This window comes from Ictidomys tridecemlineatus, chromosome 7 (genome assembly GCF_052094955.1).
Source record: "Ictidomys tridecemlineatus isolate mIctTri1 chromosome 7, mIctTri1.hap1, whole genome shotgun sequence".
NCBI lineage: Eukaryota > Metazoa > Chordata > Mammalia > Rodentia > Sciuridae > Ictidomys > Ictidomys tridecemlineatus.
In genome coordinates this window covers 120,294,153-120,320,681 of record NC_135483.1, presented here as the reverse complement: position 1 = coordinate 120,320,681, position 26,529 = coordinate 120,294,153, and the positions used below count along the sequence as shown (strand labels likewise).

At 42.3% G+C, this 26,529-nt stretch overlaps 1 protein-coding gene across 1 annotated transcript in view; it reads right to left on the bottom strand.

Annotated features, from left to right (window-relative positions):
• Positions 1 to 26,529, bottom strand: part of Kif5c (kinesin family member 5C) — a 151,415-nt gene that overhangs the window by 48,888 nt on the left and 75,998 nt on the right. The window contains exons 9-12 of the mRNA XM_005315817.5: positions 26,038 to 26,142; positions 25,536 to 25,684; positions 13,811 to 13,959; positions 3,951 to 4,126 (exon numbers count right to left, since the gene is read on the bottom strand). Coding sequence (XP_005315874.1) covers positions 3,951 to 4,126; positions 13,811 to 13,959; positions 25,536 to 25,684; positions 26,038 to 26,142 — 579 coding nt within the window. The remainder of the gene's footprint in view (positions 1 to 3,950; positions 4,127 to 13,810; positions 13,960 to 25,535; positions 25,685 to 26,037; positions 26,143 to 26,529) is intronic.

The following is a 26,529-nucleotide window of genomic DNA, read 5'->3' as shown; positions in this document are numbered from 1 at the left end:
GATCTAGTCCACAGAAAGCAGATTTCAAAGCACTTTTCAGATACTGAATTTTCTTATATATGAAATGACACTTAGAGCTCCACAAATAGGGAACTGGTTATTAAAAGGTCGATCATGGTTATTAAAAGGTCACTGGTCACCCTTAATTATAAGATATTTTCCCTGCAATGGTAATTAGTGTAATAAGTAATCAAATTACGCTTCTGCTCACTTATTTCACCTCAGCACAGTAGGATTGGAGAGGTGACGAGGAACAAGGAGGATGCCAACTCCAATTTGTTCCGTTGTAACTGCTCTCGATACCCCTAGGCATCACCACCGCTTCAGTACCACAGATGATGTGGCTTCTCCCTCAAGCAAACAAAATCCAGAAGACCAAAATAGAAGGAGCTAATATTTACCGAGCGCCTGCTGCGTGCCAGAGACTTGAAATCCCCACTGCTAGCTTTGGAAGCAAGAGCTAGGGACCCCATGTTACAGATGAGAAAAGCACCCTGAGGAGGGCTTTGTCCTAGGCCTGATGGGTAGCAGGCCAGATGCCACAGTGTGTGCTTTTCTACCACCCAGCACTACACTGGGAATACCTGTCTTTAAGTCCCTAGAGACACAGCACAGGGGGACAGAGAGCAACAAAGAGGAAACTAGGTAGTCTTCCTCCCACTGTAGCCTAGACAGATTCACTGGGATTGACCAGTTTCTCATTTAAAAGGCTCAGGCCAAAACGAGATGAGCACTAGATTAGGAATCAAAAGATGCATAACCTTGTTCCAGTTCCGCCACCCTGTAGGTGATGTGAACTTGGATAAATCATATAACTACCCTAGGTTAATGTCTCACCTAGACCCAGAAAGTTTGAGATCTACTATTCAATGTTCATAAAAATGCCATGCCCCAACTCATGTATTCTTAAGGTATTTAACCACCTTCATCATCGGAAGCTTAGAAATATCTTCTAGAACCTTTGAGAGGTCACGTAAGAACAGCAGTTGATAAGCCATGATCAGGAGTCCTGGCCCAGAGTTACTAGGGCAGACCACTAGCCTTGGTCCCTCTAAGGCTGAGGCTTTGGGGCTCGATTCGCTCCCACATCTATCAGCACCATTCTACAATGGACCACAGATGCTATCCTCACATTGTGTGCTTTGCCAGGCTATCAAGGCATGCACTGTAGGCAAATGACATATTAGAAAATGCCCTATGAAAACCAGATATCCATATATAGAAGAATGAAACTAGATCCCACCACTCACCCTAGGCAAAAGTTAACTCAAAAATAGATTAAAGATCCAGGAATTAAAACAGAAATTTTGCAAATGTTAGAATAAAACACAGGTCAATGTTCCAACATGTTGGCACCAACAACTCTCTCAATAAGACTCCTAAAGCTCAGAAAACAACACCACGTATTAGTAAACAGAAAGGCATCAAATTATAAAGCTTCTGCACTACAAAGGAAACAATTAAAAGCATGAGAGAGAGTCTACAAAATGGAAGAAATCCACAGGAGGATTAATATCCAAAATACAAAGACTCAAAAAACTTAACATCAAAGTACAAATAACCCAATCTATAAATGGGCAAGTGAACTAAACAGACATTTCTCAAGAAAGTACAAATGACCGACACATATATGAAAACCCATGTTCAACATCTTTAGCCATCAGGGAAGTGCATATCAAAACTACACTAGGATTTCATCTCACTCCAGTTAGAATGGAAATCATCAAGAATATAAATAATAAAACATGTTGGCAAACACATGTGGGGAAAGGGACCCTTACACTGTTGTTGGAATTGTAAATTAATACAACCACTATGGAAATCAGTATGGAGGTTCCTCAAAAGACTGGAAATGAAACCACCTTATGGATGGATGTCCCAGCTTTACTACCCCTTTGGTATTTATCCAAAAGAATTAAAGTCAGCTTATTATAGCAATACATGCATACCCATTCACAATAGCCAAGTTATAAAACCAGCCTAGGTGTCTGTAAGAAGATGAATGGATAAAAGGAAATGTGGCATATACACAATGGAGATTTTTCAGCCATTAAAAAAAAAATTGTCATTTTCAGAAAAATAGATGAAACCGAAGAACAACATGTTAAGCAAAATTAGCCAGACTCAGAAAGTCAAGGGTTGTATGCTTTCTCTCAAATATGGAAGCTGGAGGGCATAAAAGGGAATCTCATAAAACTAGAAAGGAAACCAGTAGGACAGACAGAGGTAAAGACCAGAGGAGAGGAGGGAAGGGAAAAGGCCAATACCCAGCAATGACACTGACTAAATTATGCCATAAGCAAGAATTAATATGTCACAGTGAATCCCACTAATATACATAAATATTATGCACCAACAAAAATGTAAAAAGGAAAAATGAAAATGCCCTAGGCCAGCCATAAGGAGAGAGAGATCCTCGAGCCAGTTCTCTGGTCACTAAGTGACTGTCTCAGACATGGCATTTTCTCATCTCTGGGCTCAGTTCCCATGGCTACATGACAGACTCGCTAATCAATGAAAGCTCTACAGCCACCAAGGCACACTACGCCGATTCCAGTCGCTGCTGGCATCTATTCTCAGAAGCCTGGAACGTGGAGTCAGGTCCTCATCTCATCTAAGATGCTAGGTGGGTTCCTAAAACTACCCCTTGAGCCCATTAATCATAAAACAGGAAAAAATATGCACATAGTCTAACTTTCTTGGCTATTTAAACAGCAGAAATTCTTAGGAGAAATCAAGAAATTGCATAAACTTTTACTAGTTATCTCCATTTTTGTCTTTCAGGTTTTACTTAAACTGGGTAGAAAAGGAAGATGACTGTATGTCCAAACTGTGAAAAGTGAGTGACCTCGCGCTCAAGGGAGTGAAGATTTTATTAAGACTGTTCTCGGAAGGGAAAGGGGAAGCACCTCTATGGTGCAATGGATATAGCACACTGGACTTCTAGCCAAACCTGCAGTGGCCATTCAAAAGCGAAGGGGTGACCCTAGTTTAATGCTGTGGTTATAATGCAAATTCCCAGAATCACAAACAAGCAGAAGTAGCAGGCAACCAGTCACATTCAGCTTGTAAAGGTGATGGCAGGCTCTGAGCTTTACCCCAAAGAGAGAGACCTGCAAGATTAATGGCGACTTTAACATAACAAAGCTGTTTCATCCAAGCCAGAGGTGTCCCCAAGCACTCTGAGCTGAACCACAGCAGAAAAGATTAAATCAGACTAAAAATATCAGCAACCTTGATGAAAAGAACTGAAAGGATTTAGAATATCCCAAGGGCAATAAGCCAAGATCACATGAAATGCCAATTTCATTTTCTATGCCTCTGGGATTTCTAACTCGGCCTTTATTGGGAATGAATGATACATGTTCCTCAAGGTGTCTTTTCCTCTATTCCAACTTATGCATTTACATGACTATTTGAGTCCCAAAAGTTTGTCATAAAATTAAACATCCCCAATGAGCATGTACAAACTACTTCAATAAACTGCTTCTGAAAACAGCTTCATAGATGAAGTAAACCATCAGTCTGCAATTAGCTTCCCACTCCAGGGCCTTAGAGGTACGATTAAATTCACTGCTGAGCCGCCATCCTTGATCCTAGTTGGGGGGCAACTGTTGAGGGATGGGCCAAGAGAGGAAAGAAAGGTACACACAAGCAAAGGCCACACACACTCACTCACCCCTTCTTCCACACAGTGGTCAGCCAAGTCCAATCTCTGGAGGCAAAGACTAAATAGGACCTGCCTGTGTCTAAGCCAACATCCTGCTCTTTCAATTAAACTCCCATTTCACAAGAACCAAGCTCCCTGAGCCTGTAGGATCCAGAACTAGGAATTATTAGGAAGATAAACATCAAGATTGTTCTGTAACCCTACACATTTCCATAGGATTTGATGCTGTCTGGGATCTTTACTCTCCACACCCGTGCACTGTAAACCTCTGGCTACAGACCTTATCATCCAGTTGTCTGTAGAGACTGGAGATCTCCTCTTCATACTTCTCCTTCTCTTCTGTAGAGATGCCAGCAACAACAGGAGTGATGTTGTCTATGATGGGCGTGTTATCACAGGGCTCCAAGTTCTTCTGGTCCTTGGCACTGATCTGCTCATCCTCAGGCACAGCTTCTCCTGCAAAACACAGCCAAGGGGCGTTGGACTTGAAAGAAACTGAGCCTTCAACTCTCCAGGAAGAGTTCTAAAAATAGTCATTCCTAGTGAAAAATACACAGAGGAAGAGCTCTAGTATAAAGTTAGTCTGTGCTCTTTCTTTGATAAGAAAGGTCAGAGTTAATTGACCAAAATTAGTCTGAGGAAGAAGACTACCCCTCCCCCTTGATGCATTGCCTTCTGGTTCCACAGACCACACAAGCTCTTAACTAATCCAATTTGCAGCAATGCCTCAAATTTTTTGCACATACTTTGCTTTTGTTGAGAAATATGCTGAGGCTTTACTTAGAATCACATTCTCTCTAGTGACGGATTCAAAGAGAAACAGACCTCTGAGGCATGCTAATTACCAATTAATTATGTTACTGTTCCATTAGTAGAAACAGCCAAATCAAGGAGCACAACACCATTGTTTAAATAGAACACTGTAGGCCCTAAATCCTCCCAATCTGAGAATCTCTGAGCCTACCAGAAGTGGGGGCTTCGACTAGCAGTGTGTTCCCACACTTTCCACCGCTCCACTCTCCCCTAGGAAGTCAGAATTAATTGGCTCTGCTAGAGAGTTCAAGCAGAATAGTTTCCTGTGATGTCAGGTAGTCCAGGGAAAGAAAACAGCAGCCAATCCAGAATATGGTACAAAGAACCTTCCCACCACTTCTCAGTCTGCATAGGAGTATTTATTAGGGCCTTCAGAAGAAGCACTGCCAAATTTGACAATGCAAATTGAGGAAAAGGTACAATTCTTAAGCTGGTCAATGGCTATTACCAACAAGAAAATCACCTTGCAAAGACAGAGTGCATGGAGACAGATTCAATGAAAACCACAGAGCTCAACTGTGTCTCTCAAGTATCTACTTGGAAAGCAAACCCAAAGCAAACACTTCTCCATCACAATGTTTACCACCAACTTCACACTCATTTCACTACAGCCAGTGAGTGTCTGTGATGTTCCATGCCTCACTCAGGTTCTCAGCCCATAAAATCCATCTTGTGAAAGTTCCCCAGGAAAACTCCCCTGAACCAGAGAGAATTAAAAACAAAAAAGTAGGGGCTGGGGATGTGGCTCAAGCGGTAGCGCGCTCGCCTGGCATGCGTGCAGCCCGGGTTCGATCCTCAGCACCACATACAAAGATGTTGTGTCCGCCGAGAACTAAAAAATAAATATTAAAAAAAAATTCTCTCTCTCTCTCCTCTCTCTCCTCTCTCACTCTCTCTTTTTAAAAAAAAAAAAAAAAAGTAGAACAGATCCTAATCTGTGCCTTCAGTAATGCTATGTCTATGCCTCAAGGAACCCACTTTGCACTTTACTTCAACATAAACAAAACACTGTGTGATGGCTTAGTTTTGCTGCTTTCCATTCCATTACTTCACTTGATAACGACAAAATAGGAGGTATGTAGGTCCCAATGTCTGGTAAAATTAACCCCATGGTTTCACTTTTGTATCACAGATCCATCTGAAGCAGCAATTTGAAGGAAAAACTATTGCTTTGCGGAATACGAATCTGAGTCAACTCTTTTTCCCTTTTGAACTAGACTGCACCATACCTGAGAGTTTTTCTAAAATTATTGACCTGAAACAAAACCAGAATATACGAGTAGCCTTTGAACTGAACCTGAACCAAATCAATATTTCATTCAGTTCCAATTCCTGACTTAAAACATCCATCAACAACCTTAGTGTGCAGACTGGATTTCATCCAATTAAACATCTATATTCTCCTCAGTAGGCTAAATCCATGGGCCATAAAAAGCAGTAAGGTAGATGGATGGATAGACGGATTAAAGGACATTTTCTAGCCACACAAATAATTCAGGACACATGCTCAACATAAACAACTCAAGCAACACAGAACATACATTAAAACTTTAAAGTCCCCTTTCCCCTCCATTCTAACTTAGATCCTTCTCCCACTAACACTTTGGCAAATGTTCTTCCTCTACTTAGTTCCTGACTGAACCTCTAACTTTTCAGGTAGAGCTGCTAAATTTGGGGACAGGGAAATCCACTGCACTATGAATTTGATCTTCCCACGTAAGCATGATGAAGGTGAAAATCTTAACTGTACTGGACCAGAAGCCAGCCAGACCATAAACATATTATCCAGGGGCCAAGTCACCCCAAGAAAGAGATAACAAAAGCATCTGGAAAAGACATATTCCCATATTCTCTGTGTTCTTCGGTTCCAAATGGCTGAAGATGCTTTGATATCATGAGGCTGGGGTGAACTAAGGAGCTGCCAGTGTGTTTTTTGACTCATCTGGGCAGACAGGGGTCAGGGATGAACTCTGTGACCTTAGCAGCATGTGACCTGTTCTGGCCAAAAGTCATAGGTCTAACTCTCCCTAAAACTGCACTCTTCTTCCATTGAGGAATTAGATGACTGAGGTCCAACAAGCTAACCAATGCAGCTACAAGACCCTGGAAGTGATCAATGAACACTCACAAATACCTCCAGTTCCTTGGCAGCTGCTAAAGCTACAGGTCTAATGACTCACAACTTCTGCTTAACCTCTTGATTGCTTTTTGCATAGGAGACGTAATAATAATGCCTTCATCACAGTTGTTCTAAAGATAGATGAAGACAGTATATATAAAAAGCAGAAAAGGTGTTATTGTTTAAAGTCCATCTCAGACCTCCTCTTCTTCCTGACAAATATGCAAAATTTTAGGCTTGGCAGATAAATTATTATTTTTACTTATTCTGAGATTAATGTTTCTAGTGTTTTCACAATACCTTTGTGGTCAAAGCTCGGTTCCAAAAAGGGGGGAAAAAAAGCACACAATATAGTTATGCAAGTCTCTTTCAGGTTTATTTTTATTGTTATTAAAACAATATTTGAAGTCCATAGCAGACTTTCTGGTTTCTCTTGAACAGTTCTCTGAATCAAAGCACCAACATGTCTCCCACAAAGCTACATCTAAACAGCAAGCTCTTGCCAGTCTGTATTCTAAAGGTCAGGCAGTCAGGATTATTTTTTTGCAGCAGCCGTTCAGACTGCGAAGAACAAAGCAGCAACACGCACAAACAAAAGCAGCACAGCTCTTGCCCAAAGAGGAACCAAGAGCTGGTTTCCCCAATACCACTGCCCTTCAAAGGACCGAGACAATGACTTCCAGAAGCACCCCTGATAACTGCACTGTCCAGCTCACAAAGACGTCGGGGACTGTAAATTCCCAACACCGTGCAAGACCTGACACCAGGCAATCTGTCTCCATGGCAATCTCACCATGTTAATCAAGAATATTCCCTGCACTGCAGTGGACCGAGTCTCCGGAGAAGCCCCCGCTAGGTGATTACGGAATAACTGATTGTAATGAGGAAGACAGCTGCAAACAAACCCTGGAGGAATAATGCCCTGAAATCTGCTAGTGGGAGAAGGACCACCAAATAAAAATTAGCACTTTTTTTTTATTCTCCCTCTGCATTAAAGGTTGATATCTCGTAGCCTAGACCCTCAGGCGCATGCCTGCTATCTGTAAGGAAAGAGCTTATAATACTGTAAAGCATCTGATTTTCTACACTGAAAACCTTGCCCCCCCACCACCAGAAACCTTTCCCTTCTTCAAATAAGCATTCTGGCATTTACTACTGTCAGATGTAATTACCTTTAAGGACTAAAAAGATTTGTGTTTACACAGGAGCACTCATTTGGAGCATACCTATAAGGCTTCCAGAGCATTCTAATTATAAAATGAAAACCCCCAGAGAGCATAAATAATGTTTCTACAAAAAATAGAAATCCATCAATTGCAATAGACGAGAATGATAGACTAATCAAAAATTCTCATTAGGTCTATTGGTTAAAAATTCTAAAATAGGTTTTTTTGGTTGTTTTCTATTTTCTTTCCAAAAAAGAAAAAAAGAAAATCATTAGACTGCCAGGAATTCATTAAAATTTCACACATGAAATAGCAACAAGCTAGTTATCCTTTTCATAAGCTGGGTCCCTAAAACCTCGGGAGAACATAGAGAGGTAATTGCATTCTCTCAACAACTCCAGGGCAGAGATTTGCTGGTCACTCACAGCTTCCGCCAGAAACCACTGCAGATCTGGCAAACGAGGTGTTTCGTTTTAATACCAATTAAACAGGCCCAGTAGCAACCCTAACAGTAAGTAATTTCTATATCAAAGAAACTAAAAGGAAACCTTTAAGTTGCCAGATGGGTAAGAGCAGCTGGCTACAAGATGTCATTATATAAACGTGAGGTTTTTTTTTTTTAAGATATTATTTTGCATACAAATAGCATCCCTCACCCTAGTTCCTAAAAATACTGTAAGTAGCTTAAGACATTCTCTAATCCTTTCCAAAGTAATTTTCTAATAAACTGATCACCTGGGACTCCCACCCTCTTTACATTCAGGGCCTCTTGAACAGGCCACAAGGTTCTCCAAGCGGTCAGTATTTTTATTACAATTTGGTTACGCTCTCAAAAAGAGAAAAGAGGGCCTGGCAAATTAGATCTCTCAAACACAATGCTGATTTCTATGGATCCACTATAATCATGAATCTGAGAAGGCGGCCAGCATCTTCTATAGATTTAATGCTGAGAGAGCAAATAGCATGCCAACAACTCTGGTCTCAAAGCCCCATAAAGCCCCAAATTGGACTAGAAGTTACAGATTTATCTAGTTATTGAACCATGCCTGTTGGTATGGCAGGTTTTAAACCTAGAGAACAAATCTACTTTAGAGATGACCGGTTCTTCCACACCTCCTCAGCCTGGGAGGAAATAATTTATTTGCATGATTTCTGCAGATGGGGTAAAGCTACCTCCACTCTATTATTTAATCTTATATTAATTATTCAAGAGAAGAGGCTCGGCAGATGCACTAGATTGTCAGGTCATTTCCCCGTTCTCTTGACACCTGGATTTTCAGGTCCTTCTTTTCCTGACTTCAACTCCTACTAAAAAGTTTCTCTTCCTTTACTTTCTTTTTTAAATGCAAAATTGAGAGTATCAGAGGTGAGCATGATAAAGTCTGATCTGGCGGCCAAGGGAATGATGGACCCAACCACTTCTGAACATCATGCCCCTACTCTTCAGCCCTTCCTCCCCATACTCCTGTCAAGAGTTTTCTTGATGGATGAAGGGGAGATAGGGGTGACCAGGAAGCCATAATTGAATCCAGCTATCTACATCTATCCCCATATTCAGGGTTGTTCAAGTCCTTCCCACACATATGATCAACAGAGCTTTAAAAGGAGAAGTCCATTTTTTGGCAACTGTCTCGCCCGCCCCATCCATCTGTTCCTTAAGAAAGTAGGCAAGCATATTTCCTTGAGGGTCAAGTGCCAACAGAGCCTCTAGGTCTGATGAAAGACTGGCCCACAAGATGTCACTAGCAAATTACAGTGACCATGTGCTGCTTTTCAGTCATTTGACATCCATTCTCATAGCAGCACCTCAACCTCTTTCTGAGGAATTAGTCCCTGGATTGCATGTAGTCTCTATCAGACAATTTATCAAAGTACCCTATCCTTCCCCAGTCAAGCCACCACCGAGTGTAGAATTCCTCTTCTATCCAGGGTCTCTGTTCCTCCAACATTATACTACAAGCACAGGAAAAAAACAGCTGGAGAAGATTCATTCCAGGTGCAGCCTGGCCCCTATGAGATCTGCTGTGTGTACCAAGCCCAGCTTCTGCCTGTGGAACCTGATTACTCAGCTGATCTTTGGATTTTGTGACTCCCTCCTATTCTTCTAATACAGTGTCTTTTTGCTTAAGCTGGGATAGGGTCAATTCCTATGGCTTGCAATCTAAGGACCTTAACTGGCACGCTGCAGAATTAAACCAGGCCAGTGGCGTAAAAAGCCTACCTTTACAAAAACAGAGTGTGGCCTCTCCTCCTTAAGCCACCATGCACATGCCCAGAGCTATCCTGCCTTAAGAGACAATGTCAGAAATGAATTCAGGCTTGTGCAGAATATAGCCTATGAGTCATAAGTCCTGGTCTGAGAATCAAGGCTCAGCTGTGCCCTGAGGAAGAAACTGCCCTGCCTGCATTCTGAGTAGCCCAGTCAGAGCTGCTGTGACAAAGTAGGATGCAGATGCACTTGGAGCTTCTAAACACCAGAAATGATTTCTCACAATTCAAGAGCTGGAGGTCTAAGAACAGAGTGCCAGCATGGTCTGAGGACCCTCTTTCAGACTTGCAGAAGGCATCTTCTCATTGAACCATCACATAGCAGAAAACAGAGAAGCACGGTCTCTCAGGACTCTTATAAGGGCTCTACATCTTACGAAATAGTCACTTCCCAAAGGCCTCTTTCCCCAATATTAATACCTTGGAGGTTAGGATATCAACATGTGAATTTTTGGAGGATACAATCTATCATACCCATCAAGCTACGAGGGTACAAAATTGGTACTGGTAGAGGTGGGGGTGGGGAGAGAAGCTGAGACCAGTCTCTAGGGATGTAACAGTAATATTTCACATGGGCAGTGCCTGCCCCTCCCCTGGCACAGTCCTATCACTGTCCATTGGATCAGACAAATCTCCCTTCTTTATTTACATTCTCTGCAACTGATTCCTGCAACTGATTCCCTCCTCTCTGTATTGCTACCTCATGATCTGTGATAGCAAGTAGGAAAAGGTGTGTGCGCACGCGTGTGCACACACACACACACACACACACACACACATGCACACACTCAACTGCAGTCCTTCCTGGCTCTCACAGATAGAGTGTACAGGGAAGCTTTTAAATAATGAATGCACCATGCAAGAAAGATGTCTCTTTCCCAGGGAGAGGACACACAATGGACAAGGCGCCCATTACTTGTTCAGACCCCAGTGTGGAAACATCAATACCTGGGAAACGTTAAGGGAAATTAGTGGCTGCTTCCTACGGGTTTAAAACCAATGTGTGTGTCAAATTTCAAAAGAAAGTTGGCAATATCCTGCCACTCTGGCTTGAGTACTCCCCATCCCAGCTTTCTAATTTATGCACACCAGCCACACCTTCACAACTTCAGCTAGGAGGAATTAGGACTGATACATGGGGCATCAAAGGGCTTCCAGGCCCTTCTTTCTTTGGCCCTTCTTACTTTTCACACTCGTCTCACTGGCCTGGACACAAATCACTAGCTAGCTCCACGTGCAAGCAGCACCAACAATAGAAATAGCTTGAACTATTCCAGATCCTCCAGTTTAGAACTGTCTAACCTGTCAGCACCTTAAGGGCTACTGCTTGGGAATTCAACACCCAGCCCCAGAGACATAAAGAAAGCCTGGCTTGGTTTTTGTGTGTGTGTGTGAAGTCCACTGACACATCGCGTGATGTTCTGTGAGTGCTTGAGATAGCTGTGCACTCATAGTAGGCCCACAGCCAATTCCCACCAATCCCTGCTAACTTTCCACCTAAATACCTCTTGGGTCCATGCATTTCTGTCCCTTCCCCTGCCATACCTCTCAATTAATTTGCCATCATCTCACCCACTGAGTAGCTCCTTCTCTACCCATTCTAGCTCATTCCCCTACACAACCAATGGAGCTTCAAAAACCCAGACCTTATCATATACTCTACAGTTTAATACCCTGAATGGCTTCTCACTGCTTCCAAGATCCAGGACAACTCTTTTCTGGGAACAGCACCACCTACCCCTCCAAGCTCACCTCAGACCAATGCATCCCTTACCTCCCCACTGGTCTTTCCTCTCAAGACCCTTATAAATTTGGTTCCCTCTACCCACGCCCCACCCCCACCTAACACCTTCTGTTTCAGCCACCTAACTGCTGTTTCTCTCAAATCTATTCTCTGTACTGCTTATTCCTGGAAGCCCACATGGGCTTCTCAGCCTCCATCAGGCCCCAGTGGTAACAACTCCTGGCTAAATGCAGTTTCCCTTCTTGAAATGCACCATAGACCATCACCACATGTTTATTGACGGTGATCTCCGGGTAGAAGAGAGATTGTGCCCAATGGCCCACCCTCCTTTAATCTCCAGCACCCTCATTAATACACGTTTACTTAACAGGCCTTTATTGCAGATCTATTATGTGCCAGAAATCATGTCTTCCTTTTCTGAAATTATGTAACTTAAAGGCTTATGTAGGATCTCCACAAAAGGCACCAAAAATGGTAATTTCTGGGTAGATTTGCAGTGTGGATGAACTGGGGTACCAGATAGAATGATGCTAAGTGGAGAGGCCAAGAGCAGGATAGAGCGTGCAAAAAGATGCTGGCACTGGGGAGCCAGGCACACGAGGCTGAGGTGGATCCTAAGGCAGCACGAGAAAGGGTGAACAAAAACCAGGTTAACTGCCCAGGTGACAATGTTTCCCAGCCCTGACCCCCAACATTTTACCAAAAGGCTTTACTGAATGTCCCAGTCATCCAACAGAGAACTGACCCAAGAGGATTCCAGAAATAAAACAATGCTTCATAGGGCCACTCCTCATTTTCCCTTCTACCCCTCCCCACTCTCCTACTTCTGCCAAACTGTAAGGAATCATCCACCAGGTGCTGAATTATTCAATTATTCTAGCAGCTTTCAAAACACATGCACAGCTAGAAACTCTCCTGAAAAGAGAAGCAACCCGTTATTTAGGCTACTAGGTCACTTTTTGATCCTTTGTTGAATCCTCGTTTGCCACATAATTGTTTTTGATTAAACAGCAGCTCACTGACACCCCACCCTTACTAGCAAAAAGCAGAAGCAAACATACAAGCATGAGATGATCTGCTGCTCGCTCGCTCGGCAGTTACAAACAGGTGCAGTACCTCCTGATCGGGCATGACAGCCCCCAAGCTCCAATACACCCAGAGCTCAGGTCTGCTGTAGTGCCCGAAATAAACACTGGTGACGGCAGCAGAGGGTCTGAGGAAAAACTTCCAACCATCTGCCATCTCCCTGCATGCACACACACCAACCTGCCTCATTTCAGTTAAAAAAAAAAAAAAAAGAAAGAAAGAAAGGAAAAAAAAAAAAACTCTTCTACTTTCTAACCTCCATCACAGTGTTAAAAATCACTAAAATAACCTGTCTGCACTTGGATCTGGAAACCCCTCTTAACGCCTCACCCACAACCCACCCACCCAATGCACGTCAGCTCTCTGAGATATTTTCTCCCAGTAGAACAAACCACAGAGAATGTTTTGGGGGGGAAAGGAAAACTGGTCACGAAACAAGACTCCATCTTAGCACAGGCTGCTTCTTTAGGGGCCTTGTTTCTGCCTTTGATAAAGAAGAGCATGATGGTGAGTTAAGCAAAAAAAAAAAAAAAAAAAAAAAAAGACCAGTGTTTGCCAATGGTGGCTTTTAACCCCAAAGAAATGATAAAATTCATCAGAGAGGAGATTTTTTTATTGAGTCCAAAGCAATCTGAGCCACAAAGTCTCAGGCACTACCCGCCTCAGAAATGGCTACCAGAATGGAGGGCAGCAGAAGTCAAGGTGTCTGATTGGAAACAGATCAGGCCAAACTTGCCAATGGCCACCTAGCCACACTCACAACGTGTGCCAGCCAACTGACAGGATGCAGGTGGGGATCTGGGCTAGGAAATCAGAAAATATCTGCTTGCTTACTGACCAAGCTCCGCCATCATGCCCTTTCCCAATTGCCTCCCAGGAGGCCAGGAGTCGGGGAAAGAGAAAGCACACACTGGGCCCCCTCCTTCCTCTCCACTCCTCCTTACCATTCCTCCACCTGTTCAGCTCCATCTCCAGATGCTGAATGACATTCTTCAAAGTCTTGTTTTTCTCTTTCTCTTTTTCATATTTCTTCTTCCATTCCTCTGCTGTCAACTCCAGGTTCACAGAAACTGTGTTCTTTATGGTCTTAGCTCTGGGATTAAAAACATGAGGGGAAAATCCTGAGTATGGCTACTAGCGGGAGGGATCCTGTCATTTTCACCTACCACCCTCCTGGCTGGAGATTAATGGCACTGCAGCTCTTTCAGTTCAGACTCATCCTTTCCTTCCCTCCTTTATATCCCACCAGTCTCTTAACCCAAGAGATTTTTATTTGAATTGTCACTCAAGGTTGCCCCTTACTGCATTCTCTGTGCCAGCACCTCACTCTGTGTCCTCAGCCCTACCTAAGGTTATGTCCTTCTCCAGCATTCAGCCTTCCCCTTAAGTATCCTGCATGTCACCAATTTCATCTTCCTAGGTAGATCAACAAACATTTATGAAATACTGGGTATATACCGAGACAAACAGACAAGTTCTCTGGCCTCTTGGAGCTTGGGGCTACTGATATCAATGATAAACAATGAAACATCAGTTATTTCTCTTATTCCCATTTGGCACCTAGAAGTATCCCTGCTGTGTTGAACACATACCAACACATGCCTCATATGGTTGAGTCACAGAACCCAGCGAAGCTGGCCAGGTGACAATCATGGTTCCCAACTAAGCACATGCCCCCATCACAGCCATTTGTCACCATACTAGAATAAAGGACCCACTGTTCTCAGATCATCCATTTAAAAAAAGTCATAAATTGAGATATTTTTATTTGTATTTTCCAGTTTAAGACAATTTTTTAAAATAAATAACATGAGGATAAATATGTTTGATGGCCACCATTTTGCTCCTTCTAGTATAAGGGGCTCTGTGATCTCCTACGGTATATGACCTGCAGGGTTGGGATGCCCCATGAATGGTAGCTGGACAGTAACTTAAAGGAGCAGCTGGCAGAGAGCTACACTAGTGATCATGAAACCCAAAATCACAATTTACCTAGGCACACACAGACTGGAACACATAAGCAGCCCTGTCCACTAAAATGTAAGCTGATCATGGCAGAATTCAACTTATTACTTACCTTTTAAAGAAGGTAAAACTTCATTTAAAACTATTTGACAACCTGTTTTACTTGTTATTGGCATTTTCATTTTAAACACCAAACCGTCCTTATACCATCATATTTGCCTGTATGATCTGATGTGTGATCCAGGTTAATTACTGCTGTCACCAAATGACATTCTGGACATGATTTCTATTTCAAGCTGACAGTACTCATTACCAGCACTACAGATGTCATTCCAAAAATTAATTCCTAAAGCAGACAACTAAATAACCCAACTGTCAAAAGAAGAGTTAAAGGACTTCAATATAAGACTCACTAAAGAATTAGTATAATTTTCTCTCATTCACAGTAGCTTGAGGCTGCTGTCCCCAGAAATGGTTCAATTCTAATTTTTCAAATAGGAGCAATTCTATTACTACTTTAAAGACTGTTTCAGCTTGACACTCTCACCTTATCTTCGAACATCCTCAGGCGGTACTGTGGATGTTTCTCAGACTGGAGTACAAACACTGCAGCATCTATTAGCGACTTAGTCAGAAAGTGAAAAAATAACTCATGCTAAAACACTGTTGTCATTTACAGGTGCACTCTGAGACTACTAATCTTACTTTTAAAATCATAAAGTGTCACTTAGTGATTCCAAATGATATCAGAAAGAGCAAGGCCGAGCTTCTACGATACACCTTGGCAATCTCAGCCACAGGTGTGTATTGCCAGCAGACCCCCGCAAGGGCATCGCTGGTGCAACTGGTCCTCATTCTCTGAACTCTTTTAAAATCTACTCAGCACATTCTTTATCTTCCACTTCTGTAGTAATCAGGGTCCCGGCAGGAAACAGATGACCTGCTCAAACTGCATTATTTGGAGAGAGTTTAACAAAGTGATTAAAAGGTGCTGGGAAATAATGTGATAATGTGGGAGGAGCCATTATCACCCTTCGACTGAAGGGGCCAGAGGGGGAGTCAGAAGAGCAAGGTTGCTTGGTGGAAAACGTAACAGCCTTTGGTGGAGGGCACAGAAGTGAAGCCCCTGACCTCACACTCTTCTTTTGATGACCTGTCCAGGTGCTTCCCAGTGACTGAACCTGATTAGAGGCCAAAGGTAAAGGAGCCCATTTGCAGTGATCCAAACCAGTGACCTTCCCAGAGCACAGCACAATGCAGAGACGGAGATTCAGAGGAGCAGGAATGCATCCCGACTCCCACCTGGAACACAAAGCCCCAGTGGAGCAGGACAGCGGGCCTCTCTATTCTCCAAAGGTCGAATATAAAGAAATCAGCTCAGGCTGGGGCTGGGGATGTAGATCAAGAGGTAACACTCTCGCCTGGCATGCACGGGGTGCTGGGTTTGATCCTCAGCACTATATAAAATAAAAAGATGTTGTGACCACCGAAAACTGAAAAATAAATATTTAAAAAAAAAAAAAGAAATCAGTTCAGGCTGACAGGGAAAGAAGCCAATGCTCCGAAAATTGCTCTGCAGATTTAAAACAATATACCCCCAAATCCTGGAAGGGCGTGTGTGGGGGTGGATGTATAGAAAATTGGCAAGTTAGTTCTAAAATTTATAGTAGAAATGTAAAAAGCCAAGAATAGCAAGAATAATTTTGAAGATCAAAGGACTAAATATCAATACATAAAAAGCCACAGTAATTAAAACTGATTACATAGAAACTTTGAAGTAGAGATAGAATAGATTGTCTAGAAACAGACAAATACCCAGTCATCTGATTTATGATGAAGGCACCATACGGGATGGGGGAAAGGACAGTCCTCTCAATACATGGCACTAAGGCTCCAGTACCATATAAAAAATTTTTACTCCAGATGGATTCTAGGGTAAAACAATAAAGCTTCTAGAAGAGAATGTCTTTAAGACCTTGGGGTAGACAAAGACTTCTTAAGGAGCACATAAAACAAAAATAAAGGTGACTTCATTAAAATTAAAAACCTCTCTTCATAAAAAGTCGCCATTAAGAGAGTTAAAATGCAAGTCGTAAAGTGGGAAAAGATAGATGAAATACATATACCTGACAAAAGACTTGCCCAGGACAACTCCTATAAATCAATAAGAAAAATCTAGGCAAACACTGGAATAGGCATTTCATAAGAAAGAAGTACAAAACAAATAGCAAAAAAGGCAAGTAAAACTACAGATACCTTTACACACCTACTAGAATGGTCAAAAGATTTTTAAATGTCAGCTATTGGGAAAGAAGGGCAGTAACTATAACTTTGAATTACTACTAAAGTCAGTGTGGATTATTGCTATCATTTTGGAAAAGTACTTGGTAGTATCCACATTATCCGAATACCTCATACAGGAATCCTGTTCTTACCCAACAGAAATGAGGATGTATGTTCATCTAAAGGCACAAGAACCAGAATCATGGTTGATTTACAGCAGCCCCCAAATAAAAACATCCAAATTTTCACCAACGGAACAAATACATACATGCTATAGAACTGTAAAAAATAACTACTCCTATGGACATTGGTACCCTAAGTACATGTATGGTATGACTCTACTTTGTGTACAACCAGAGATACGAAAAATTGTGCTCTATATGTGTAATACGAATTGTAATGCATTCTGATGTCATACATAACAAATTAAAATAAATTTAAAAAAATAACCACTAACAATTTTGATGAATTTCACAGATAACAATGAAAGAAGCCAGATATAAACAGTACCATGTGATCTCATTTATATAAAGGTCAGAGACAACACCAATCTGTGTTGATCCGAGGCAAGACAACAGCTACTATTGAGAGTTGGGCTTGGACTAAGAAGGGGCAAAAAGGAGACTTCTGAGACACTGGACAGCAGTTATATTCATTTATAAAAATTTGTAAATTGTACATTTAAGTTGATGCTTTTATTACAAGTATATTATAGTCAATAAAAATGAGTTAAGAAAACTAAACTGCTATAGAAAGGAATCATATCAGATAGAAGAATTTCCAGATTGTCCAATAAACTAGTTACTAAGAAAGAGATTGAATTTCTGTGCCCAGAGGGGTTTTCTTAATAGAACAAACATCTTCCTGTCTAGGATGTTGAAAACAATCTTGCAAAGAGGAATAAAGAGGGTCTCATTCCCTCCTTCCCAAGAAGACCTGGAGCAAAAGGATGAAGAACATCTACCATCGCTTTTTCTTTTTACCATGAACTTTAGCAAATTTATCCTCTAAGGATCATTAGCTCCTACCTAATTTTGCCACTGAAAATGTGCTTCCCTGCTTCCTGAATGTTTAGTTGGCTGTCATCCATGTAGTTACATGGTGATCTGCTATTTGGTTTCTTTTTTTGTACACTTTAGAGCATGTCAAAAGCTTTCACGGGCTGGGGCTGTGCTCAGTGGCTGAACACTTGCCTAGCAGGTGTAAGGTACCGGGTTTGATCCTTAGCACTGTATAAAAGTAAATAAATAAAGTAAAGGTATACTGTCCATCTACAACTACAAAACAAATTTTTTTCTCCTTTTTTAAAGGCTTTCATTTCTTGGCTATCTTATCTTAGTGTTTTCCACGTGTTTGTTGGCTGTGAGGCTGTAATCACAGTGAATACTACTGTATCGAGACTCTCAAACACAGTGAGTAGACAGGGACCCTGGGCAAAAGAGCACGTGTTTACATATGCAGGGCTTATGCTCAGGCTCACACGTGTGTCTGTGCCTCAACTGCTCAGTCTGCTTCTCAAAGAATTTCAGGCAGTTTACAAGGTAACATAAAACCAACAGGAGAGCAGAAAGTAGAAATGCTCTTAAGGCAGGTTTTATAATTTTGTGTAGCTGAAGATACACAGTCATGCATTGCTTAATTCCAAGATGCAATCAGAGAAACACCTCAGTAGGCAATTTCATCATGGTAAGAATATCAGAGTGTGTTTACCTAAACTAAGATGGCTATGGGGTGCTGACATAACCTCATGGGACCATTGGCATACCTAGGGTCCACTGTTGCCTAAAATACCCTTCTGCAGACTGTAAAGCAATAGAGATGCCATCCAGTCATGTAGTACTGGGACCTTACCTATTTGATATAGGAAAACAAGGCAATGATCTGTTGGAGCCTTATTCTAACCACTTCCTACTCATTCACCATCTTTAAGACTCAAACTATGATACCATCTGATTAACCCAAAGTGACCTAATCATTCACCAAAAGCATAAAAAATGCCTTGGTCTTCATTTCCAAAACCTCTCAGGGTTTTTACAGACGCTCCCAATGCACATATAGATATAAATGCTACTCCATAGTTTAGACCCATAGCAGACCCTGATTAAAGTCCTAAAAAAGGCTACCTGGGGAAGAGCCTTAATTCAATCTGGAGTTTACCCTAGCAGTACAATCCACTTAGCAGAATGAGCCTAACTGTGAGGGTGCTATTATCAAGGCACCTGTTTTGCAGCTTCTCTGTGTTTTGGCTGACTTTAGATTCACACAACACTTCAGTAATTTATGATCTGGAATGGCCCAGATATAAAATCCTTCTCCCCCCAGGAGGTAACAAAGGCCAAGTTTATAAAAGACCTCAAAGCTAATGAATGTTAACCCCCCTTGGAGAAGGCAGACCAACCACAGTGGAAAAAGAATAGAGGCCACAGTACCCCTTCCACCTCAGTGCAGGATGCAGACAAGATTCTCTTGGACATATTCCACTGTGGAATGCAAAGAGGACAACTGCCTCCCACTTTTCTTCCAAGCAACACTGAATCCCTCGACCGTTCCATGTACAGCTCACACATCCGGAAGCATGTGTTCAGGATTCTAAGAGGTATGATAATGTCTATGTTTATTTGGTCATAATTCTTGGTTGATCTTAGAGATTGTTCTTGGATTGCTTCTTGATGATCCCTTCTAGGGGATAATTAATTTCACTTTCCTTACCATCCCAAGCTAAGGACCCAGACCTGATACTCTGAAGGCATCCTCATAATTTGGCACTTAAACAAAGTCTTCATCGAATAGAGAAGACCTATGACCACTAGCTCAGAATGCTGTATGTGTCATCCACACCTATTTCCCCAATGTCTTCCTCTAGGTGTATTTCCTGGTCACTGTCAGTTCTAAAAGCTGTGTGCACTGTCTGCTGCTGGAGTTTATTCTAGTTACTTTGGCTTCCTTGGAAGAACCAGGGAGATATTTGTTCTTGGTACCTTCATACTTCCTGTTTCAGCATTTTTCTTTGCTCTCCGGGTGTCCAAGAGAGTATGAGCATTTTACTCTAGACAACTTCACACCTTCAACACAGGGAATAATCGGTAATGTGTGATTATGCCCCATGAATGCTGTGTGTGAGACAGAGACTGAGAGAGACCTCTGTGAGGTAGGAGGGGGCCTCCAGCATCCTTGTCTATCAGTCAGGATTCTCCTGAGAAACAGAGCCAACAGGAGGAACAGAGAGAGAGAGAAACATTATATATATATATATATATATATATATATATATATATATATATTATATATACAACATGATCTTCCTCTTATTTATTTATTTAAAGAAACCGTGCATGCCCAGGGACTTAGGTGGCTGAAGCAGAAGAATCACAAGTTAAAGGGCAGTCTCAGAAACTTAGCAAGATCTTGTCTCAAAACAAAAATAAAAAATGCTGGGAATGTACTGCATTGGTAAAGTACCCTGGGTTCAATCCCTAGTTACAAAAAAGAAAGAAAGAGGGAAGAGAGGAAGGGAGAGAGGGAGGGAGGAAGGGAGGAAAGAATGAACAAAACAAGGCAAAGAAAAACTGGGAATGCAAATCACCCAGTTATCTTGGTCTACATGATCGTAGAGTACAGCAGGCAGCCAGCAAGCTGGACACCTAGACAAGAGTTGTGTTACAGTCCTGAGGCAGAATATCTTCTCTGAGAAACCTGGATTCTTGCTTTTAAGGTCTTCAACTGATTGGATGAGGGCCACCCTCATTATCCAGGGCAATGTACTTTACGCATTGTAGACATTCACTAATTTTACACATTAACCACCAAATACAAAATAGCTTTTGCAGCAACAGCCAGACTATTGTTTGATTAAACTGGGTACTATAGCTTAGCCAAGCTGACACATAAAGATAACATCAAAACTTCTAATCTATGCTGAGTCCCATTCCCCCATGAAAACCCTAAACCTTCAGGAAAACCACTGCTCCAAAGCACCTTCCCAGATCCTGGGGAGCCATTTCCCTGCTTGTGAGGGAAGAGGATCAGGAAGGAGAAATGAAAATTTTAATGACAGGGATGAGGAGTTGCATCTCATTGGCATCCAGTTCCCCATCCCAGCTGCCCCTACCCTGTGCCCCACACCCGAGCCCCACACCCCTCGCCCCAGAGCAAAAATTAACCCTGTTGGCATGTCAGCAGCAGGTCCTCCTGCAGGGAGGATTTAAGCCTTTTTTAGTTTTGTCAAAAGTGAAGCCAAGTGTGTGCCTTGGCCAAAGTGCTCACTCCACCTCTGCAGGTAACTTGTTCCCATGCTCTTACAACATGAATTCTGCCGCACTCTATTCAGGCTGTGCCTAATCCAGCTGCCACTGAAATGGCAGGTGGCACAATTAAAATAATGGCACGATATTTTTTTAAACTGTGCACAATAGGAAAAGAAGACTATTAATTTTCCTAAGTTATCGATTCTTCCACAATCAACATACAAATAAAGCCTTTGAATTATTCATTCTGGACAATCTGAACTCTAGGTGTCCAAGATCTGCTGACTCAGACCTTTCTTGGCCTGCCCCCCGGGGCTCCCCTCCCTTCAACACCACCCCAAACCAGGGAACGTTAAATAGCCTTCCCAGAGAATTGGGTGATTTGAGCTCCCATTTCAAAAACTTATAAATATCTTTTTCAAATAATGCTGTAAAATTCCTTTAGAAGAGTAATTAAAGACTGAAGAATAAAAGGCTGGGGGCCAGAGAGAAAAGAAAAATCAATGAAATTGCTCTAATTTGAGCTTGTCTTTTTGACTCTCAGCTGCCTGGGAATTAAAATTGCTGCCTCCTCAACTGGCTTAAAGTTCTCTGAGTTACAGAAGGCAGCTTCTGCCTCTTCACTAGCACAGTGCTGGGCACTCGGGGGACCAAAGAGACATACCTGACCAAACAAAAGGCCCAAAGTCATCAGTGATACCACACATAGAGATGGTGAATCTTTCCCTTTAAGTCCCAGCACCTAATCTAGAGGACTTCCCAAGGGACTTCCCAGCAGGGTAGGGTAGGGTGCCCTGCAGCTCCAACTCATTTTACTGCTTCAAAGCACACACTATGGCTTTCTTCAGAGCATCAACTAGTACAGCTTTGCGGGGACTGGGGCGGGGGAGCACACTTTCCTCACATCCTTGAAAGAACCACCTAGGAATAACTGAAGAAACTAAGGTTTGGCCACTCTTGCCACAGAAATAATGAACCCTTGTTACACTGAATTTGGGATGTGCCTGGCAGCTTTTCTGAGTTCAAAGTGCTTAATCTCATTAGCTATCAGATACCATGTCTAATCCGATGTTCAGACTCGTGTCTGCTGTATAATTGGGTTCAATGAGTGTCTTTAACCATAAAGCAGATATAGGCCCATGGAGGAGTTCAGTGTCCTTAAAGAATCAATTAACTAACTTGGGAATAGAGGGAAGGGAAAAAAAAAGAAAAATAAACATCTCCAACATTCCTAATTAAAGAATGGAAGGTAAACCTGATCCAAACCAACCCAACTCCTGGGAACAGGGCACTACACTTCACTTGTGATAAGTTTTGGGTTCCGCTGTTCGTTCATTTGATGAGCATTATTTACAGGATATCCTCTTGTCATGCTAAAGGTGTTTGGAAAACGGATGCCAATGACAAAGTCATTCCTGCTGCCATGCAGCTCAGAAATGAGAGGATTGATAAAGAATTAGACCAACCTATTTCATCTGCAAAATAGCTGGCATGACTTTTTATTTCCTGGAATGCTAAATTATAAAGACAATTTTTATTTTTCCTCATTTATTCCAGAAATGTAATTTTAGTTCTCCTGTCCCTTCTATCACCATACTGTCCCTTACACTAGTCTCACCCATTGCCATGACCTTCCTAAGCCTCAATAATGTCAAACTGCTTACAACAAAGGAAGGTAAACTTGCCAGTATTGAGCAGGGTGGAAATTGGAAAAACTCATATAATACTCTCAAACATGCTCTGAAGGAGGCATTATTATGCCTTCTTCTACAGGTGAGAAGACCTGAGGCTCAGAGAGAAGGAAATGAGAGAACAGTCAAGGACAGCACTTAACTTCAAAACTGGGTTCACTAAACCAGAGGGCTGTGCTCAGCCACTGTGGTGAGCTCATCCAGGATGCCATGGTGCAGATATGGTTTCAGCATGCCCCCTAAGGATTCATGTGTTGACGCTTGGTTCTCAGAGCAGGATGAGAGATGGTGAAACCTTAAGAAATGAAACCTGGTACAAGGTCATGGGTTATTGGCACTGCTACCCTCAAAAGGAAATGAGGTAGTTCCCATGAAACTCTTGTTAGTTCTCATGAGAAGGTCATTATTAAAAAGCAAGCCTGACCCCTCTCTAGCTTCTCTGGCTCTCTGTCTTATCACACAGACTATTGCCAGTGTAGTGCCATCTGTCATGACAGCCTCACAAGAGTCAAGCTGATGTCAGCACCATGTCCTTGAACCTCTAAAACTAGTAGCTTAAATAAACTTCTTTTCTCTATAAAATACCCAGCCTCAAATAATTTGTTATAAACAATGGAAAATTTACTCATACAAGGTTTCCTGATCAAGCCACCCACATGTGAGAAGCTGTGGATCAAATACTGTAGTCTGCATCCTAGGACATGCTACATGTTTAGTCATTTACTGGCTGGGTGGTCTCAGGCAAGGTAGCTAATGGCTTTGAAAGCCTCAATTTCATCCTCTGTACAAAGGTGAGATACTGTCTACCTGCAAGAAGTGCTAGTAGGATTTTGACATGACTAACATATATATTGGCACTAAAAAAATGTGTTAATGATTACGATACTACTGATGGCCTAAGATCAGAAGAAAGCAATAATCACTTGAAATGATACTTAATATGCTTCCTATATACAGAAGCAAATACCCACTAACAGCAATAGCTTTCAGTTACAGAGCCCAAGACCCCAGGGGGACCTGGCTTACAAAGATTCAGAATAGTTTTGCTTTACATGTGAAACATTTTTAAAAGAAATAATTCCTTCATAAATGCATTTGGAGCTGGTTTGCTCAAACATATCTTTAAAGGAAACTGTTAAACTCAAGTCCAAGACACCGGGTGGGAAAGGGGGTAGAAGCAGGATGCACTCCGTGCTTCTCATAAGCAGAAGCTGATTTATAGGTATCCAGAGACCTTTTAGCAAAGTAGGTGTTATCCTACCACAATCCCACTGACCTGAGCATTTGTCTAATCAAGGAAGTCCTTTGGGAGGAAGTAAAAACCCAAATCCAGTTTAAAAGATATATTAGTTCTACAACATTTCAACATTAATTATTATTTATTTAGACATCCCACAGGTGCCACAACTGTGTAATTCTATGTTCTGTTGAGGGCTCAGGAAATGACTGGGGCTTAATGCAGTTTAAACAGTCATAACAATCTTCCCTACAGAATGCCCACCCCCTCCGTCTTTTTTCTAGCATCAGAAACCATTTCTCAGGCGTAACCACATAAAACATTCCCCCAGCAGGAAGGCAGGGGCACCAGGGACATCCGTTTATGAAGGAGGCAGCCAAGTCCCACAGAGAAACATTAAGTTGTCTAAAGATCACAGGATAGTAGAATCCACACCTTCCACCCTCAGGCTCAGCCCACTGGGCACGAAAGATGCTCAGATCATCCAAATCAGCAGCACCCCTAGCACTCAGGGGGCTAACCCCAAGGAACCCAACTGAGAGGATAAGGCCTGGACACCAGAACCAGGGAAACAGGAATGAAGGAGGTCAGCCTTGGTCCAGGGGAGTAAGGATAGGAAGAAAAGAATCCAGCCACACACATGAAAGTGAATGCTAGACTCACCAACACTCTTCAGAGACTGAGGAGGTCTCACCTGGGCATTTTGAAGGTGAGAAGATGGTTGCTGCTAGCCTCTTCCTTAGCATAAACTCTGTCCCACCTACTATCAGGTAAGTGTGGATTCCTTTCCTTCCCTTGTCTATTTATGTCACTGCTCTATATTCATTTATGTTTCTGGTTGATTTATTATTATTAGGACCTTTGCAATGGATCCTAAATATGAGAGTTAAAGAGGTTATCAATTCTGAGGTTTATACACTTGAAATCATATGAACCTCAGTAGACTTCAATTCCACAAAGAACAAAAATGATACTCGGCTCTATTACCAATTTGCATCTACAATTAATTTGGGTGTTTTATTTTTTTAGACACCATACTTCTGACTGGTATATTTCTACCCATTCCTTAAAAACATAATCATCCCTTTGGCCTCAATAAATTGTGTCTCAAGTTTACAGATCACCTGCTAGATGCAGTTTAGCAACCCCTTGCCCTCATGTTGTTACTCTCCAATGTGAGTCCCGCGCCACTCAAGGGCTAAGACTTAAGAGCCAGCTCAGAGCACGGGTCCCCAGAGACCACACGCACCTCTGTCCAAACATCAGCGTGGACTTGGTCTCAGCCTCATTGAAGACAGAGGGAGAACAGCAAATGACGATGGTAGTTCTACAGTTCCCACCCAGAGAGTCCTGGAGGATCCGAGTCATCTTGCTGTCCCGGTATGGCACGTGTGTTTTCTGTTTGGGAAATAATTAGTATTGGTTTTGACAGCTCTTTGAAAAGAAAAAACACAGAAGCAAGCAAGCAAGCTGGGTATGTAGACACTGAACTTAGAAACGTGTTTCTAAGAATTTGTGGCCAGGTCCCTGGATCTTGCAAAAGTTTAGAATGCCCATAGGAAATCAGCATCACCATTCACACTTTTTAATGGACTGGATCTCCCAGCAACAGGCGTCCACAGCCAGGATTCCCTCTCTCTTTTTCCAAACAGGAAAACAAATGACTCTCTGGGGTGTGTGGCAAAGAGAACAAGGAAACCCAAAGGCGACTTCTGGTAATAGTATTTAATAGATGGAGCAGGATCACTTACTGTCCCTTCTGCCAAGGCAGAGATCACATTTCCAAGGGCGGACAAAGACTTATTGATGTTTTTAGCTTCGTCGAGTACAGCTCCCTCTGCACCAGTTTTGCTGACCTACCGGAGAGAAGGAAAACCAGTGAGCTGCACAGGATGCAAAAGCACAAAGTAGAGATCTGAAGTCCACACACAAGGGCAAAGGGGAAGGCCCTCCTGGAAATAAAGGAAAAACAGAGGTAAGTAAGAACCACATTGATAAAACCATCCCTGAGGCCTGAGGCTGGGGATTTGGTCTCTCCTGCTGTCATTTTCCTCTCGATTAGGTTTTAGTGGAATGGCTGAAATGCCTCAAGTGGGAGAGCTGCAGATGCTTCCCCTGGGGATATCCATCCAGGGAAATCAGGCTCCAGAAGTTTTGTCACCAGGGTAAGCTCAGGCCCTGGGAAACCAAGCCATAGCCTCCATACCAAGGATGTCCACAGGGAAGCACTGAGAGAAAATGCC